General features: G+C 57.7%; 1 protein-coding gene across 12 annotated transcripts in view; it reads left to right on the top strand.

Moving 5' to 3' along the window:
• Positions 1–18,948, top strand: part of LOC122391066 (amyloid beta A4 precursor protein-binding family B member 1-interacting protein-like) — a 96,758-nt gene extending 77,810 nt beyond the window's left edge. For 5 of the 12 annotated variants that reach the window (XM_043384618.1, XM_043384620.1, XM_043384622.1 and 2 more), the window contains 11 exons: positions 5,605–5,734; positions 7,347–7,457; positions 9,177–9,314; positions 9,784–9,950; positions 13,245–13,482; positions 14,216–14,409; positions 15,230–15,415; positions 15,811–15,978; positions 16,592–16,790; positions 17,015–18,311; positions 18,557–18,948. In XM_043384618.1, coding sequence (XP_043240553.1) covers positions 5,605–5,734; positions 7,347–7,457; positions 9,177–9,314; positions 9,784–9,950; positions 13,245–13,482; positions 14,216–14,409; positions 15,230–15,415; positions 15,811–15,978; positions 16,592–16,790; positions 17,015–18,311; positions 18,557–18,833 — 3,105 coding nt within the window. In that variant the 3' untranslated portion in view covers positions 18,834–18,948. Of the gene's footprint in view, positions 1–5,604; positions 5,735–7,346; positions 7,458–9,176; positions 9,315–9,783; positions 9,951–13,244; positions 13,483–14,215; positions 14,410–15,229; positions 15,416–15,810; positions 15,979–16,591; positions 16,791–17,014 lie in introns of all 12 variants that reach the window. The other 7 variants (XM_043384624.1, XM_043384626.1, XM_043384621.1 and 4 more) reach the window with 3 other exon arrangements.
• Positions 18,949–19,814: the final 866 nt, after the last annotated feature.

Below are 19,814 nucleotides of genomic sequence, written 5' to 3'. Positions count from 1 at the left end.
GCCGTCAGCTCAGCCAGCCATATCTCGAACGGACGGCAGTGGTCCACTCCGCGCCAATCGTATCCGGATCCGACTGAAACTAAAACGAGCCCGGCTGGCGGCGGCGATAACAGCCATGGGACGTGACCGGACCTCCTCGCCACCGGCGGTCAGGTCCGGCCACGTGCGCCGGGAGGCTTTATGGTAGCCCTGCCGAACGGCTGAACGTTTTAACGTCTGAACGGACGACCGAACGGGCGGCCGAACGACGGTCTAGCGGTGCAGCTCGACCTCTGTGCCGAGACGAGCGTGCACCGGGTGGCCGACCAAATGTTTTAGTGCGGGCCGCGGTCGTTGTTCTGATGGATCCACCCGACTGCTGGAGATGACAGCGAGACGTCGTTTCAGAGACGGCAGGACGTCATTTCACAGAGAACCTACCGTCGGCTCGGAGCCCCCAGGCGTATATTGCCCTTCACTCGGACAGCAGAGCTATGAAACTTGAAGTGTGACCGAATTTCGGCGAACTGACTGGGGTAGTTCTGCTGTAGTGTCTCCTTCCGACTGCCTGACCTCTCTGTAACTCGGTAACCTTTCTGAGCTCCCCGGCTCCCGGCACAGGGTGATTCCCCTCCTCCCTTTCCGTGTTCTGTATGCATCTGGGGCCGTCGGAAGTCCCCGATCGTCGTCCGGCCGAGTGACACGGTCGTCGACGCGGCTGACCCTAATGTGACGGAGGCCGACCTGGCAGCGCTCCCAGCGGCATGTGACCGAAAAAGGAACCGCCCACGCATCACTGTGATGACGGGATTGGGGACTGGAGGGTATGTAATGGTCTGTCCCATTTAGCATCAACTGTTTTGCTCCATTCTGATAAAGCCGTCATGTGTTTGGAAATTACTATCATCGGCCTTGTATTTCCAGTCCAGCATCTGCTGGCTGAACGGTGATGTTTGTCCAAGTTCGTCTTCAATCGAGCAGCTGGCGTTATACACCAGTCCCAGGTGTGGCGTGGAATCTCGGTCACACACATATAGACCGGTTCTGGCCAGTCTGAGCCGTAAATCGGCCGACGGTTCGAGTCTGTCCGATACATGGAACTCCGCTCGACACCCAAACTCTCACTCCTCGCCCCACCCCGAGCTCTTTCTCAGAGTGTTAATTACCTGAGGAGGGAGGGAGGGGCGAGTTTATGACTGCAGCTCGCCAACTTGACAGCAGCTCAGGCGTCAGATGGTGTTGCTATCCATCGTGGATACAATACTGTGTGTCGTAGAGAGATTTTTTTGCTGTCTTTCTTCGGCATGATACTCGATGGCTAAAAGCACTACGCGAGGATATATAACGGATCTACTGATGTAGAACAGAGCTGAGCCAGCTCCGAGCTGCCTGCCGCCCAGAGCTGCAGCGGACGGAGCTGCAGCCGCGCCTCCTCCTCCGCCGTCCAATGTCACTTCCGTAAACACCGGCCTCGGCTGCAGAGGCAGAGGAGCACACTGACGACCGGAGATCATCTGCCCGACCCGGCCTGCCAGCCCCGCGGCGGGCGGGCGGGCGGCTCCACCGGGGCTCCGTCGGAGACGGTGCAGAGTGCCGAAATAGCCCACCTCCCCTTGCGCGGACAGAATCGTCCACCGCCTGCCGGTCTGGATGAGCGGTAGGGCGAGTCGAATCATGTCTGCTTACCTACCTAATTATTATATATTAGATACTGCGCGAAGTGGCGCATGAAATAAAAACAGCGGCAGCGTGATGTAAATCTAAAAAAGAATCTTATCGTATCTTTTGATCACCGATTTTGCTATCGCGAATTTATTTGCACACAGTTTGTCGACGAATTCCGTATCTCATGCCTTAGTAGATTATTATTTATTGTTATCTCATCCTCATGCCCGTCTGGCTTTCATCGTCCCGCTATGGCTCATCTCGTTGACTTGCCGGACCGGAAATTGTCGCATGTCTGGGTCCCGTGTGACCTCCTCCGTCATCTCTCGGCCGTCGGGGCTCGTCGACAGCGTCGCTCCGCCCTCATTCGCCGTCGGCTCCGTCGGCCCACGTAACAGAGTTTGATGACCCCGGCACGTCATCGTCGCCGGCGACGGCGGCGGGAGGACGGAGCGGCGGCGAGGGATAGCGAGAGGTCGAGAGGACGGGCCATGATGAGAGCCGAGAGGGACGATTTGTCGACGATTGCCGTTCTGAGACGCACCGTGCTGTGCTCTCTAGACTGCTCCAGGCCGTGCCCTGGTCTCTGCGCCTTGCCGTGGTCTTTCGTTGCGCGTTGATGTAACCAGCTGCCGACGAGCGCTGCTGGCAGCGGGCCACCCCTCTGCCGAGGCTGGCGCCGCACACTGAAATGGGCCGCACGTGCCGGTGCAGGTGTTTGGCGCAGCTGGAACTGTGTATCCGGCGAGCTGACGGACGGAGTTGCTGCGGCTCGAGAGATGTTGGAGGAGATGGGTTCAGCTATATAGTCTCCTAGGCGTAGCCGTGGCTGGGCGAGGGCGATCTATGATTTGGCGGAACCGACGCCGGACCTGATGGAGAATTTTGGCGACGTCGGGCCCGGCTGAGTCAGTGGGCGATGTTTTTTGGCAGCGGTCGGCCCGCCCGCCGTACGAGACGCGGAATTTCCGCCGGGGGATTCCACTGGCAGTCCGCGCCGCCGGAAGCCCTCCGTTCACAGCCGGATGGCGACCGCTAACGTTAGCAGAAAACGCGCCGCGCCATTGGTCAGACGCTAAGGCGAGCCCCAGGCAGGGAGAATGGCCGTGCTTGTGATCATTGCCGTCTTCCCGTTAGGGGCCTCGGCTTACTGCCTCTGCTGGGGAGGGGAGGGAGCTGATGAACGGGGCTGGGAAGACGAGAGGAGTGGCATGTAATCGCTCGGAAACATCTAAGCTGGCATGCGGCTCAAGGAAAGCGAGCTCCACCAGCAGCAGATGCAGCGCTGCAGTGAGCGCTGCACACGGCATTTGGTGGTCACAGTAAACACTGTGGCGTCTTCTCTGTTGTTTTGTGTGGCCAGCAGTCAACCAACGGTCTCCAGGGACTGGTTATTTGCGGCGAATGCCCACCCTGGCATGCCGTTCGGCGGCGCCGCCCGGTATGGTGCTCTCCCAGTACGCTCTGCAGCCAATGCAGCGGACGAGCCGATCGCTGGCAGCAGGAAGTGACCGGTTGAGGCGGCTGTAAACATCCCTGTGCCGCCGCCGTCCGCCCACCGCCCACCGCCCACCGCCCACCGCCCACCGCCCACCTCCCACCTCCCGCCTCCGTCCTTCGCTGCCCGCCGGCGCCATGGTCCCTGTTTGGATAGTCTCCAGTCCAGAGTCCGGCCGGATCGGACAGGACCGCTCTGTTTTGGGAGGACCGGCGGCGGGGTCTGCTCGGAGCAGTGACGCCCCGCGGTTAGGTTAGGCTCAGTAGCGCCATCGGGCGGTGGTGTGCTCTGCTCGGCTCATCTCCGGCGGTCAGCGTCGCTCAGTGACCGTCTGCTCACAGCAGCGTGCAGAGAGCACGGCTCCGGGGTGCTCGGGGTGCAGGAGCGTGAAGGAGCGAAGGGGACGGTGACGGAGACGGTGACGGAGCGTGTACCGCACCGGTGACCTGGAGGGGACACAAGAGGAGCTAGTGACACACCGGTGACACTACAGTGACATTCGGTGACACTACAGTGACACTTGGTGATACTGCAGTGATACGGTGACACGGAGGCCGGCTGAGGCGATGGCGGGGGCGTTCCGGGAGTGACCGAAGGTGGGTTCGTGATGTTTTGTTGCAGATAGCGTCCGTAGCGCCCCAACGCAATCACGCAAGGTGTAATTTTGAGGGAATGGCTCGTTTGAAAATGTCTGCAATTGCATAGTGTTGCTGCTACTTTAGGGACAATTATTAGCAAGGATTGTTGGCGTCACTGTCCTAAGAACAGAAGCGTGCAGTCCCGGCTGTATTTGCTCGAGTCTGTCCGTACGGTCATGGAGGTACTGGGCGCAGTGTGGACACCCATCTCCCTCAAGCCTCCTCCCATCTCCCGCTGCCCATGACCACCGCAGCTCTCCACGGCCCTGCCGCTCGATTGAACCACCATCCCCCCTGCCAACTGCATGTGTGCCGGCATAACGCGCTCGACTGCGCCACAATCGACTCGTGTGGTGCGCCGCAATGACCACGCCTATCGTGAGCGTGCGCCAGGAATGGTTGGGTGCACGCGCTGCTGAGGTACCCCGGGGACGAGGGTTAGGGCGGTCCAGTAACGGCGAAACACTCTCTGTCCGAACGCCGGTGACAGCGTACAGAACTCGGTACAAGCTGGTGGAAATTAATCCAACTGACACACCGGTGGGACTCTGACAATGTTCGCGCGTCAGTGCTCGACTCCCCAGAGAATATCTGTCTGACAGATCGGCACCAAAGTTGGAAAGTTTTACTCGACGGTGTACGTCGGCGGGTCCACAATTGAGTGTAGTTTGGCCGGCTGTCTCTCTGGGAGTTCAACATCCAACGGAGCGGGCCGGAAAGTCCGCAGCCCCGGGCTGTGCTGTGTTGAGCCGGGCTATAATGTGCACTGTGCATGGTGTAATTAGGTGCTGACCGCTCCCCCGAGAGCTGTGTCAGCAGCGCCCGAGCGGCGACGCTCTGTCGCTGTATATTTATGTTGCTGCCCGCAGTTGAGAGTATCTTAGAACAGTCGGTGCAGTTATATAAATTGAGATAGGCGGCGGTTCAGGGGAGCGGACATCTCCCCACAGAGTAGCTAGGTCCTTTTATGAGTTCTGCTTTGTTTTGCCAGCCCCGTCCTCGCCATCCATTTCGCTTCCGTGTCAGCGTGCATGCTGAATGATCCCTCGAGAAGCTTAGCGAAGTGTGTTTGCCTAGCGCTCTCTAAAAACTGCAATCGCCGTGACCAATGGTCTTTTTGCCGTCCAGCGGTACCACAACAGTACACTGTAATCGCCTTTTGCCTTATCTCAACATTCTGCTGCTGTTATATCGGTCGAGCTCTAAAAAGCGTGGGCAGGTCGGCCTGGTGAAGAATGATCTTTTCTGCTGCTGCAACAGTCCCTCTTCTTTGTTATCTGATAGATATAGGCATTGCGACAGTTCGCTGAATGTGTTTTGCGAAATCGTAATATCTGTCTCAATATTGGACCTTTGTGGCGCATAAATTCAAGATTACTTTACTACTCCATGAATTAGCTCATTGTTATGCGCCACGGTTTGCAAATGCTGTCCCTAGATGGCGTTAACTGTTACGCCTGAATGTATGCTGCACCGCATTGCGTACCGACATTCTAGCCGATAGATGGCGCCAGTAGTGGACGCCTGTAGGTAGGCTGTGCCGCAATGTCCATAGGGATTCCTCCGACGCATGAATGGACGCATGCAAGTACACGACGTTCGACGCAATCATGAAAGATTGATCATTTCAAATGTAATACGATGTTTTTATTTCGCATGACTTCTACGAGTATTCAGTTTTTTCACCGTCTTGACGATTTACTCACATTACCGTATGATTGGTGGCGTGCCGATGCGTCGTCTTTTAGTGACATCCCGATCGCTTTTTTTGCCATATACCTAGTCTCTTGTCCGACCTAACCGTGTATTTTCTGTGTGTTTCAGGGCCTGGACTCAGCCACTGCCTCGGCGTGTTCCAGCAGCAGTGGACGTCCTGAGTCGACCAGTTCCGCCGAGCAGTACAGCCATGCGCCGCGCACCGACTCCTACCGGCTGTCCATGGCCGTACTCGAGGGTGAGCTGACGGGAGGACGTGGGGAGAGAGGGAGGGGAGGAGAGGAGGGAGCTGGGAGGAGATAAAGGAAGACTAAGGAAGCCAGAGAACATGACGATGTGAGGATAAAGAGAAGACAAATTATTGAAAAAGATGCTCACACTTGATCAGAGGAGACGTCAGATAAGTTTATCTATTCAGAAAACAAACATAATTACCATGATTGAGCGTTTCTACCAACCAATACGGTATGATTGATAGCAGGATATCTGTAACAAATGCCACAACGTAAATTAAATGGATCTGGATCATGGCACGAATATGAATCACGGGCAGTATCGACCGTGCTGCCTGTGTGTGATGAGCCTCGGAGCTGCATTGACCGGCGATCGAGGCCTGGTCCGCCCGCTGTATACTACAGACGATCCATAATGCATGTGGGAGGCTTCTGTCGTGGGCGGGAGGAGGAGGGGAGGGCATGGTCGGTCAGAGTATCGTGGAGTGAGGTGCGAGTTGTTTCTTTGGGAGGTGATTATTTGATGGTGTGTTAGGTACTCGTCCAGGATTGCTGACCTTTTATGTGTAGTAGTTTGAAATGTTCCCGGCAGATGTGTCTCTTGTAATGTATAAAAGTTCAAGTGAAATAAAGTAGCTAACATGAGGTCCGGTAGGTCACGTGACCTCACCATTATACCTATACCTACCTAGGTACCGAAGGTTGTACTATATCTGAGCTGCAGTAGTCTCCATTAGTGAGAGACGTTTGTCATGACTGCGCTGTAGAGACGGGGCGATTCGTGTTTACAGAGCTGTGAACAGGGCGTACAGGGCGCTGGACGGGATACATACGGCAACAGATCAGTGTCGTCGTGTGGGCCAGCGTGGGGAACCACGACTGGTTGCAGGGAGCTGAATCGATAGTTGTAGCCAACCGTACACACTGCAGAGAGCTATGGGAACGTTCAACGACGACTGATCAGTTACGGCACCTAACAACAGCCCATCAAAACACATCGTAGAATGTCCAGCTTCACTTCCGTATTTCACAAACACCCCCCAACCCTGCCCATCCCCCTTCTGTTAGTTCTGATGAACACTTCTAATCGCCTGATGTTCCCGTCACGCGGCTAACGCTGCCTTTATGTGCGTTGATGGGCCATAACTCGTGGTCTGCGAGCTGAACGGTCAGCTGATGGGGTGCGATGGACGGGTGCGGGTCACGACACCCCTGACTCACCCCTACTCACCAACTCAGCGCCGCCGACTCACCGCCGCTCTGCCGGAGAGGGGGGGGGGAGCGGGGCGGGGCAGTGTGCCTGCAGAGCTCCGGCCGAGGGCGAGGGGAGAGGGCGCCGGGAGGGGCGAGCGCTCCGTTGTTGCCATGCGGCCCCGGCTGAGCCCGGCGGCTGCCGTCGTCCCCACAGCTCTGCTTATGAAGGGAGAGTCACACGCTCTAGGAACAGCAGTCGAGCCGAGATATGAGCGCCTGTCGTCGATCAACTTTTCTCCGAACGTGTTCACTGCTTTAGACGTTCATCTATAGAACCAATTCCTTCACCGTGTTCCCATTGTATGCTTCTGACATCGTCTCTACCTGTGTTTGACATTGTGTTCTGGCTCTATCTGCCTGCAGGCTCTCAGGATGTCGAGTTGGACGCCATTCTAGGAGAACTGTGCGCACTCGAGACTCAGTTCGATAAGGAGATCAAAGGGAAACCAGTAATCGCACCTGGACGAAAGCCAGGTGAGAGAGGGGGAATGGTGTGAGCGGGTGAGTGAGTGAGCGAGTGAGCTACTGCGGGTGACTGGGTGAGTGAATGAGCTAATGACTTTACCTGTCAGTCGGTAAGTTAGTGGATTGACGGTCCTAGTTCGTTTGTCACAGTCATTGCATAGAAACTGCTGGCTGAGAAATTTTGATTATGCTATTCCTATATGAATTATAGGCAACATAGCTACTGTCCAAACTCCAACTGCCCACGGTCCGTATAAGTTGACTGAAGCTCGGAGCATTACTGGAGCTGAAATGGCGTAGTTTCACACTGCACTATCCTCCTGTTTTCGTTTATTTTGGTGCAAACTGCACGGCTGTGCCCTTGCTTCCACTAATCTTGAACCTGACTCCTGGGGCAAGAATTAATGCTCCTCTGCAAAATCCGATATCGCTGTGCTTTCTCGCGGGTGTCGGTCGTCTCTCGATATATCCTCAGCTGCCGCGTCACTCCCGGTGCGCGGCGGGCAGACTTCCAGAGGGTTATAGAGCACCCCGGGACATCCGTCGTCGACCGACCCGCGGCCGTCGCTCGTCGCTGCCGACTATCTCTCATCGGATCCCGTCGGCCCGCAGCCCTCCGCCTGCTTTCAATCTATTTCGGTTGGCGAACAAAAGGCCGTCGGACGGACCGAGCCAATTTGCATGTCTGGTCGACCGATCTGGCGGACCGACTAGCAGCACCGGCAGCCAATGCGCCGCTTATTACCAACCCCCGCGCCACTATTGTCTGCTGTGCGTCGATTACGCCGGCGACCGATTGTTTTTGCTGGGCGCGCGGCAAATGCGGCACAGATGGCGGCCGACGCGGCGCACGGCGACGATTGCGGGCGTGCGGTAGGGAACGAGGCCGGCCCGGCGCAGCGCTGACAAAATCTAGGCTGGTGCCGGTGCGTGGGCGTCGGACTGTTGTCGGAAGCTCGTGTCGGGTATGTTGTGACAGACATATGTGTGGGATCCGATATCCGACAGCTGCAGCCGCCGCTACCATCTGCCGTATGATGACGGATGACTGCCTCGGCCGCAGATATGTCGTCAGCTCTCCACGTAACTCGGTCGCCGCCTGTCCCCGACACTTGTGCTCCGAGTTTGCCGCATTGGTTTCGCGGTCGCCGCGACCGACGTGACGTAATCAAACCCAATATCGCAATCACCTATGTCCACCGCGTCACCCCTCACATCCCGTGAACGGGTGTCTGGACCCGCGTGCGGGTGGGGCCGGAGCCCCTGTCGTTGACAACGTCATCGGTTACACTACCGGTTTGTGAACCTCAGAGTCAGCGCCCAGCGGCCTACTTCTCAGCGGTACTGGGTGGTTACGTCATTGGTCTCAGTCGAGTCAGGGTGTATTTGTGTAAGTGTGTGTGTGGCTGGTTTTTATATATGCATTCGGTCGTCGTAGTTGCACAGCAGAAGTCGGCTGGTCCAACCCTATACACGGCCTTGGTTCAGATGGCTGTGCTGTTCAGCTGTGAGTGAGATGCGGTCGCTTGGTGGCTCCTTTGTTATGGCGAATGACCACAAAAATCGTGAGCTTGCATTGTTACCAATAACGATATTGTATTGATGTTAGCTTGTCAAACACAGATAGCAGTTTGTCAGCTCTGACACAAGTCACATTGCCCTGTGATATCGTGCCCGGTGATGAGAGTGGTGATGCTGGCTGGTGTTGACACTGAGCTCCTTTCTCAGAAGCGCCGGGAGAGGACGGCCTCGGACCACTGCACCCCGTTCCTCCGCGAAAACCGGGCACGATGGGCGGCGGCGCCCGGCCCAAGTTCGAGGTCAACTACTCGTCTGAGGTGGACTGGTCACAGCGCCATGAGAAGGGTGAGCGGTGTGACACAATGCGCCTGCGTGCTGGCCTGGGGTTGGGATCCTGAGGTCTTAGCTTGAGTCTGGGGGTGGCGCTAGGGGTTTGTTCGTGTGGATCTTGCCCTCACATTCACATTTGTCGTGACATAAGGAATAGTTTAGAGTCTGTCCACTGATTGAATGACTCACGGCGCGTGGAGAGACGACTCTAAACGTAATTAAGTCGCTTCAATAAGTGCCTCTCACTCAATCATGAAGTTGTCGTTTCATAGGAAAGACGAGCCTGTTTACGCTTACACTTACCATTGATGAGCCTCGCCTATTCATTGCTCGGTCATGAAACGCTGGCTTTTCCTTTCGGGAACCTTAACACCTGTTAGATAAGCATCAGTTGGGTCTGACTACCCTCTTTGCCTCGTCTAACGCTTGTTACCCCGTTACCCTGACCTGACCTGACCTGACCCGATCGTTCTCTCTCCGACAGGTCCGCGCACAGAGAGCCCCGACAATGACTCGGCCTTCTCGGACAACCTGTCGATGCTGTCCAGTGAGTCGTCTGCCTCCTCCGGCGGCAGCGGCGGCAGCGGCGCGCGCACGGAGGTTTCCAAGTCCTCGAGCGGAGTCGGCTCGGCCGCCAGCCCCACCTCACAGGTCAGTGTCGCATTAAATCATCGCCAGAGCGTGTAGTTCAGCGCGGCGAAGGCTGGTGCTAATTTATTGGCGCTAGTTAAACGGTCAAATGATGGGTCTCGTAGTTCATTTTAGCAGGGGATAACTGTAGCGGGCTTTTAATATTCTGTTCACAGATAGGTGCATGGGCAATCGATTTCGTCACCTGTGATATACTGCCTGCGCACGTGCCCGAGCAGTTAGAGAGCGAAGTCGTATAAAGCTGGGTTTACACTGGGCGGAGGCGCACGACTAGAACGGCTGCCACGTAAACCTATCATTAGATATCGGGCCGAACGTTTTTAAGGTCAGAGTTTGTCCCGGTATGCACTCTCCGCCGATTGCAGTTATCGTTGGTAACGGCTCCGTTTGAAGGGTCGCTCGGATGTGTCCGAATTCCGTGTCAGAGTGGCGCCGCCGGTGCAGGACCGCTCCAAACAGTCGCTCTGGCCCCGTCTGACGACATCGTTAGGAGTCTGAAGTCGCCAGAAATCGATACAGCTGCCCGCCGAACCTCGCTCCTCGAGCAGCCGACCGTGTAGGCGCGTTCGTAGAAATCGACTTATGAACCTCCGTTCGACGAAGCGCGCGATTTCGTGCGGTTTCCTGAAGTTTTCCGCATGGTTTCCGCGCAGGATATTTGCGTAATCTCCGCATAGCGTATATGGTTCTGCTTATGATTCTGCGCTGAGTTGCCGCCCTCCATGTGACGTGTGGACTGACAGTGGCGAGTGTCTGGAAACTGCTTTAGCCACGACTGCTCCACGGTCACCGCTGTCGCCCGTCGCTCCGGCCACGCCGGTCAAAGTTGCCGGTCTGACGCGCTCGTTTTGTGGATGTTTAACCCGCCCGGGAAACAGCGGCGATGAACCGTGTCAGGGATGACGGCGGCTGGACAGCCACGGACCGGAGGCTGTCGGTGCCGACATTCTACGTCGGAGTGGCACTGTTGCAAAATATACCAGTCCATAACTATAGTGATTTCGATGACCAATGAACGACGTGAATCCATATACCGCTAAATCCAGTCGAGCTCGGACATCATGCCGTGAATTAGCTTCGGAAAGGCCGTTTCAAGAGGATGTATTCGGCTCTACACTCTCGTTCCCTCGGAGGGGTTGGCAGCGTTCGCCGTTGCGGTCAGTCCTGTGTCAACTTTGGCTGCCGGCCCGCCGCCGCACGGCCGTGCACCGTGCACTCCGGAGGCGTCGTCGGCCGCCGTCCGGGTCAGACAAAGACGGCGCCAGCGGGCTGTGCGGCCGCAGACGCCGCTGGCGCTGCTCCCTGCAGGCGGTGCGCGAATGAATGGCCGGGGCGGGGTCACGGGGGGCTGGCAGAGTCGACGGACACCGCGGCCTTGAGTAGCCGGGAGGTGGCCGGTCGCTGGGTGATGTCAGCGCGCTGCTGGGAGACAGAGGCGGTCACTGCGGGGCGGAGCGGGGTACATAGAGAGGGGTGAGGGAGTTGCGCACTCTCAGCGACGCCTTTAGAGTGAGTCGGTGTGGTGTTTCTTGTCTGGCGAATTCCCAAAGACCAGGGACTCTCCGAAGACCTCTGAGGGGAACTGTCCCTTGTTGGGGTGGGAACAGATGCCAAACCTTCATCAGGAGCGTGAATCGCACCGCCCTGAGGTGAAGACTCCACCGAGTGACAGCCCAGGCGCCGGTGGTCGCGCCGCCGCCGACCAGTACCGCCTGTCGAACACAGTGCCTGTCGACCGACACCTCACTACCTGTCGGCGCGCGCCGCTGAGCCGTCTCCTCCGCGCACGTGCGCCTGCTGAGTGACAGCAGCACGGAAATGGCACCCATCTGGAGTCGGCCCGTGCACGCCGCCGGCGGCTATTTTCGCTGGCGATGAGAGCCGACAGTTTGCGGTCAGTCCGGCGGCGCGGCGCCGCGCGTGCAGGCAGCTATTTCTGGTCGAGAAGGTGGCTGAGGTGAAGCAATCCGTCTGGGGCGTGTCTGGTAGGGCGGAGGCTAGAGCCCGACGGCGGCTGGAGGTTTTATCCCGATCGCTCTCGTCGCCTCTGTCGCCGCCCCTGCCCGGGCCCTGCCGCCGCTGCTGCGGCCGCCGTTACCAGCCAACGGTCCGGCGTTGTTTATATCGCCTCCCGTCCGACCTCCGCCCGGGGCCTCTACCGACCCGTCCCCAGCGTCGGACCGCTGCTGTGGCGCCCCCTGGACAGTCGCTCCGTCCTCACAAGGCAGCAGGACCTCCGGGCTGATACACCGCCGCCCCCTGCTGCGGTGGGCGCGCCGGTGGTGTGCTGCTGCCCCGCCCCCGCTGCTGTCCCGGCCCCCGCCCCTGACCCTATAATAACCGGGCCCAGCTGCGGTGCCATGGGACCACAGCTGGCGCCGGGAGCTCGTCTGATGCGACGACCGTGGCAGAGTGGATGTGACCCCGAACTCGGCCAAAAAAGGAGTGGCCGCTGGTGACCCACTGGACTGTTTACTTCAGGCGGCTAACACAGAGATGGCTGTATTCTGTCGGACTTTGTGTAGGTCTGTAGTGAGCACCCCTATTGCTGATCTCTTAGTTTATATTTCACTGCGATGTTTTTTTTTTGCACTGGTCTTAAGGTGTTCGGACATTTGTTGCAAAGTATAAGTAATTTTTCTTAAGCCACCACCAGCCATGACATATTTTCCAATTTATCTCCAAAATCCAACAGCATGGAATATGGATAGCACTCTTAGCTCCGGTTCCATGGCTCTTTTTACTTTCATGGCCGCCACTGTCGCCTCCCGTTTGTATCCTGTCACGACATCCCGGACTCGGTCGGCGGGTCGTTCGCCTCCCCGTCGGGCGCACCCCGCCCCCTCTGCAGCCAGAGGCCCTCCAGGAGAGAGGGAGGGGTCGCCTGGAATGCGGCGGGTAGCGTCATTTCGGCCATCAGCTCTATTTGTGTGGCCCGCGTTCCGCTCAGTCCGGCCGCTGCAGCCGCGGAACGTTGCAGCTCGGCCCGGCGGCGCCGGGGAGCCGGGCTGCCGGGCGGACACAGCCACGCCGAGTGGATCTGACGGCAGACAATAACAGACCGGCGGCGTTCGATTGGACGTCCTCGCCCGGTCCGTTGGACCACACACACAAACTGTGGCGGTCGGAGGGCGGCAGGAGATAATAGAGAAACGCGGGCTGCCTGTAGTTGTGTACTTTACCATGACCATTTTGCTATTACTATCATTTTACTGTCGGGTGCAAAAAGCGGTAGTTAGGTAAAAGACGTCGAGTGTTGTACGTTTGACAACATATTTGCTGTTTTACCTGCAGGCGGACCAGGCAGCGCGGATCAAGGCCGAGAAGATCAAGCTGGCACTGGAGAAGATCCGCGAGGCCAACGTCAAGAAGCTGTTTATCAAGGCGTTCATGGGCGACGGCAGCACCAAGAGCCTGCTGGTCGACGAGAAGATGAGCTGCGGACACGTGACCAGGATGCTGGCCGACAAGAACCACGTGCGCATGGAGCCGCGCTGGGCTATCACGGAGTACCTGCCCGAGCTGCTCATGGGTGAGTGAGCGCTCCGTGCGAGACTCCGAGCTGGCTGTTCAAAGGCGAGGAGTCTGCTTTTAACCCCTCTGGGTCTAGGCGAGATGTTAATTCTGTTTTTGGAATATTATTTCGTGGGAGAGTTTCGTTCGTTGGCCCTGTTTACTGCGTTGGCTCGGAGTTTCTGACGGCAATAATCTCCCGTCGCCAACTTGGCTCTGTTTCTGTTTAAGTTGCGAGAAAATTGATGCGGGCCTGTCAAATTAAGGAACGTTTATCGGAGCCAGCGATCCGACTTGTCAACACACACAATCAGGCCTTGTTGCGTTATTTGTGAGGGAGAGGCCGCTCGTGCTGGCTGGGTCGTAAACTGATCTCCCTGGGACGGTCAGTAATTTTCGGCCGCCTATCCGGTGTCGCCCGTGAGTGGACCCCGCAGGTGACCCGGGTAACGCTCGTGACCCGCCCGGTGAACCGTGACAGCGCCGGTAACCTCACACGGCACGGGGCGGGTCACGACAGGGATGACCCGTGACCTCCCGTGCCTAGAGAGCCACTCTGGTGTCTCCCAAGACACGGACGCTTAACCTCTTCCATGCCTCATTCCCATATTATGTCCACTCCGCAATATCCTTTCCTTGGCCGATGTTTTTCGCATCGACTTGCAAGCTACTCTCTTATCCGAGGTCTTACTAATTTACGAAAGTATGTGTCCAGCTCCAGCCATCTCACGCCCTCTGTTCTCCATTTTCAGAGCGTGTTTACGAGGACCACGAGAACCTAGTGGACAACCTGATGCAGTGGACTCGCGACTCGAAGAACGAGCTGCGCTTCCAGGAGCGTGCCGACAAGTACGACCTGTTTGTCCGTCCGGAGCTGTACCTGCTGCCGTCGGCCGGCGGTCAGCAGGCCCATCTGGACGACGACGGACGCGCTCAGCTCATAGAGGTACGAGACCAGGAGGGGAGAAGTCTGACGAGAGTAGCGGGAGAGAGGGAGAGAGATGGTAATGGGCGCAACAGAGTAACTCTACCTAAACGTAACACCATTCCCCTCACATCGAAGGTCGGCCTTGCAGACGCAGCGAATGTTCATCTTATCTAGCCGTAAAGCCGGCTGGAACCCCTCTAAATCGCCCCATCTGGTCCGCCGACACTTCTCGTTTGTTGCAGCCTGTGCCTTATTCATGACTAAGTTCGTTTTCTCGGCTGCTCGAAAATTGCTCCTACAGCTTGTCGACCAGGAGAAATGGCTGCTCCTTTTCCCGAATCTTTCTTTTGTCGAGCCAAATAGCCTGTGTGAATGCGAAATGGATGAGCCAAGTTCCTCTCAGAGCCAATAGAGTCGCTACTTATCGGCGGATTTTTATCCACACCCCTCCTCGTTCGACGTGTTTTGCATCGAATGACAGACTCCTCGGCCGATTTCACTCAGCCCGTCTGCCGGGAGAGTCCCCCGATCAATATCACGTGCAGAGTGTGCCCTGCCATTTCGTGCCGTCTCAGACGCACTCTCGTCGGGCGCTGAGCAAACTCTGCCGCTCGTCGCCGCCGACAAATTCTCAGCTCGACCTGTTTGCGGATGTGATGGTAAAAACGGCACGGCCGAGTTTGCGACGCAGTCGACGGTGGCGATGGCGACGATGATGATGATGATAGCCGGCGCTGGCAGCGAGCGATGTTTGCGCGGCGTACACACAAAGTTTGTGGCGTAGCTGAGACCGTTCCAACGGTTTGTGTTGTTCACGTGGGCGCCCCGTCTCCGGCAGGAGTTTTTCTCGGCTTCTGGCTCCATGATTCCGGAGATCGAGAGCGAACTGTGGCTGAAGACGGACAAGAAGGGGTGGAAGAGACACCACTTTGTACTGCGCGGGTCCGGCATCTACTACTCGCCCAAGGGAAAGGTCAAGACCTCCAAGGACCTCGTCTGCCTCGCCAAGTTTGACGTCAATCAGGTATGTCCGATTTTGATGCGCGCTGTCGATTTTGTCATTACCGGGCTCGATAACTGTTAACGTGCTTGTATCCAGCATATAGTATATGTGTATTATCCCATAAGAATCATGCTGGTGATTGTATGCGTGTTCCATTGCACCGCACCCCTATGCCTATTCGTAGGCGCTTCCCAACAATAATCTACTACGTGACCATCGATGGTCCGAATCGACTACGTCAATCAAAAGTAACTACGCTGCGGTTTACTTTTGGCCGGCGGCGTTTGGCCAGTGCTATATAAACTTACACCCCATCGGAAGGGGTGCCAGCTCATGTCTGTATGAGTCACCGTAGCCGAGATTAAACATCCTGGAAGGTACGCAGCGTCGACTCATGCTGTATGACTCGCCCTCAGGTGTACTACGGAGTCGGCTGGAAGAAGAAATACAAGGCCCCGTCCGACTTCTGTTTTGCCATCAAGCACCCGCAGATTCAAGTGAAGGCGCCCAAGCACACGCGCTACCTATGTGCTGACGACGCGCGCACCCTTCATCAGTGGATGATGGCCATTCGGGTGGCCAAGGTACGTCACTGGGGCACTCAGGGGTCGACGAGCGCCCTGAGCTCACTGCTGCCGGTCCCGGGTCTCTGAGGGTCTGTAGAGAGCACTGAGGTCCGTCTCTGCACAGCCAGAGCGGCAGAGATCCGTATTTGTCCGGACCTATTCGGCCCTGCAGCGGACCCGTGTATATTTGTGATTCCGGGATTTTGTTATGAGCTCCGATAGGGCTGCGTTACATCACGCTCGCCCTTGCATCAGCCAGGGTTCCAGATTCCGGGCACTGGTCCGCGACCGGGCGGCGGCTTTGGGCGAGTGGTGTCCGTGTATTGGGTTCATGCGTCGGGTCAGACTGCTGCAGTACATAGGTTTCCGGCCGGTAACACTGTCCTGAATCCACATTGGCCGCTGAAAAGTTCACTGCAGTTGTGGCATTTTTCATTAGTCTTGTGCAATAGATCAATAATGGTACATGACCGCTCAGATTATTTCTTCTATGTTTACGTCTACACAATGAAACGTTCAATCTATGATTTTCTGTAACCTCTATTCTCCTCTTCAGTTTTACCCCAACCTCACCACTCCGACCTGATTCGACTTGGGGTCACCTGACCTGAGCTGACCTCTTTGCCGACAGCACGGTCGTCAGCTGCAGGAGAACTACCGCCAGCTGATGGACGACCTGGCGCAGGACGACATCGACCGGCTGGCGCACGCGCGCAGCTTCAGCGTCGCCTCGGTGGCGCCCTCCACCGGCACGCCCACGCGCGAAAATGGCGCCACCATCGAGGCCAGCCTGGCGGCGCTCGCCGAGCAGGCTGAGCGACTCAGTGACGGTGAGTTGGGTACTGCTCATGAGTTTGGCCAGACTGAAAGGCTGGGCTGGGCTGTTCCTGAGCTGATGATGCTTGACATTCGTATCGATTTATATCTGCGTTTGTCGCATTGATTTCCGTTATTTCGCTTTTGCGCTTTGTGCCGAGTTCGTTCTTACGCTCTGCTGTGGTGCCGAGGCTGTGCTGACGCTCTGTACTGACCGCCCCTCCCCTCTCCCCCTCAGGTTCCTCCAGCCTGGGCTCTGCCCGCTCCCCGATGCGGCGCCAGGACAGCGTCATCTCCCGCTGCAGCGGCAGCAGCTCCAGCAAGTCCTCGGAGAACGCCTTCGACAGCGACCACCCGCAAGGCACCATCAAGCGGAAGCCGTCGATGGCGCCAAAGCTGCCGCTCACCTCCACCACCCGACTGTTGGTCAAGGCGGACGAGAGCACCGACCAGCCGGACTCCAAACCGACGACACCGACCCGCCAGCCGGGCCGGCGGCTGACGGGTGACGCAGAGTCGCTGAATGGCACGCTGACGCGGCGCCGCGAGCGGCAGGCCACGGACACGCTGCGCAGCACCGGCAGCGGGCGCAGCCTGGAGTCGCGCTCCGACAGTCTGCGCAGCACCGACAGCAGCCGCAGCGCCGACTCGCGCGCCGACAGCGTGCGCAGCGCTGACACGGTGCGCGCGCGCGTCGAGCCGCCGCCGCTGCCGCCGCCGCCGACGGCCGACCTCGACAGCGACTCGGAGAGCCTGCCGCCGCCGCCCGAGATGAGCGGCAGCATGCTCAGCCTGGCCTCGCTGCCGCCGCCGCCCGAGGAGCTCATGATGTCCTCGATGACGTCTGTCTCGTCGCTGCCGCCGCCGCCGAGCCCACACGAGCTGGAGCCGCCGCGCGTCACTGCCCTGCCGCCGCGACCGCCGGCCGCCCCGGCGCCGCCCGCCTACGCTGCCGCCATGGGCTCTCCGCTGCGTGAGTCCCCTCCGCCGCCGCCGCCGCCCCCGGCTCACGAGCCGATGGCGCCCGCCCTGCCGCCGCCCATGCCCAACATCGAGCCCATCTACAGCACTGGCGGCAAGCGGGCCAAGAAGATCTCGTTCGCCGACTCGCCCGTGGTGTTGGAGGCGCCGGCGCCGGCCCCCCAGCCGATCTACGCGCGCGGCCGGCCGCCGCCTCCGCCGCCCAAACGCAGCGAGACCACGCGCCTGTCCACTGGGCCGGCGCAGCTGGCGCCGCCCAACCGACTGGACTCGCCGCAGTGCAGCGTCGGCCCGCCGCGCGACTTCCTGCGCGACCTGCAGCGCGTCATGCACAAAAAGTGGACCGTGGCCGAAAAGTGTAAGGTCGACCTCAAGTCGCCGCACGAGGTGCTCGGCTTCCGCGACCCGTTCGGCGCCATGGACGCCGGCAAAGAGCAACACGTGGGCCAGTGGCTGGCGCAGCACTACGGCGGCGCGCCGGACGAGGTCGGCTCGCCGACCGGCGCAGCGCCCGCCCAGCCGCTCTATGACTCTCCGCGCTCAGCGCTGAAGAAGCGGCCGCCGCCGCCGCCGCCGCGTCGTAACGACGGCACTCAGCTGAGCGGCCGGCGATAGGCGGTGCACGTGTCGTGCCCCTTTGTTACTTGTGATACGATTCCGCCGGCGGCCGCCAGAGTAGACTCCGGCCGGGTGAGTGTGCGAACGGTGGGCGCTATTGTTATTTGTGATTCATTTTGCATTTATCGTGCGCGCGTGTTGAGCTGGTGCTGTGTTCGGAGCTTACGTGCCTGCGGCGGCGGCGGCGCGGCGACGGATCCGACCGTGTGCGCGTGTTGATGGTGCGCATGCGTGAGCGCACCGACTGCCGTCTTTGCTGCCCGGCTAGGATATCCGTAGTGGTTGTAGCTCGTGTTTGTACTATAGTCGACTGTGGCGGAGGACGCTGTACTTGTGACTCTCAGTATGTCGGCGAGGTGGCGGTGGCGATGGACGTCACCAAGGCCTTACAGGATGTGCACTTTATTTGTAATTTTGTATGGAGTCATGTAAGCGGCGTGGTGGGTCGCCGTGCCTGAGGCGGCGGTCTGCTGTTTTATTTATTGAGGACTGGCGTCATCAGGTGTGTGCCGGGCTAGCAGCTGTTATCTTCCACCACTAATCAGTCGACAAATAAACCTGTTACCGATTGCAGCACTTCGTTTATTGAAAGTGTTGGCTTTTTATTTGTATGCATTTTTTACTGGTTTTCATATTGCTTATTTTATGGAAAAGTATTAGCTTGATTGCTGGGCATCATTGGTCTCTGACTCTCTGACCAGCTGGTTAGCAGCAGGGCTGGTGGGACGGTTACTTTAGGTTAGGTTGACATGCACAAGTCGTTGAAAGGGCCCGGGGTGGCAACAAGGCCTTTTCTCCCAATATTTCAAATTTGACCGGTGAAAAAAACGGAACGCCTAAGACCTCTTCGAACGATGCCCTGCACTTAGCTATCTATGCATAGGTAGGTATAACTTAGATAGAACGGGAGTAGATCCGTTATTAATAAACAGTTAAGTTCAACTTGTGTGCAAAGGATGACCAGTTAGTGATAAATGATAATCAGTATCAGCCCCCTCTCCTAAATCTTGGGGAAAGGGTAAATAAAACCCAATAATTATAATTGGGTTTATTGAAACCAGGTAAGTAATGAATGCTAATAGGCTTAGCCCATTAGCATTTGTAAAGAAGTCGTCTGCCCTAGCTTGTTTATTCACAGCCCGTTGCTGAGAGGCCAACACACCTGAGGGAGGCAACACACTGAGTCACCGTTGAGGTCCAACACTACACCCCTCCTCAGGTCACAACACAGGGAGCTGCAGCGCAGCCATTAAGTGATGTGGAGCTTGAGGCTCAACACTACACCCCTCCTCAGGTCCAACAACACAACACCAGCGGTGGCCGCGCACCTATATGGAGGGGGTTGAAGCGTGGCGAACCAGTGATTACTCGCAGCGCGAATGAGTACCACGTCTTCGACAGATAAGCATTCATTACTTATGTGGTTTCAATTCAAGATT

This window comes from Amphibalanus amphitrite, unplaced genomic scaffold, assembly GCF_019059575.1.
Source record: "Amphibalanus amphitrite isolate SeventyFive unplaced genomic scaffold, NRLGWU_Aamphi_draft 000420F_arrow, whole genome shotgun sequence".
NCBI lineage: Eukaryota > Metazoa > Arthropoda > Thecostraca > Balanomorpha > Balanidae > Amphibalanus > Amphibalanus amphitrite.
The sequence above is the reverse complement of the archived record's forward strand: the minus strand, read 5'-3'. Positions and strand labels throughout refer to the sequence as shown.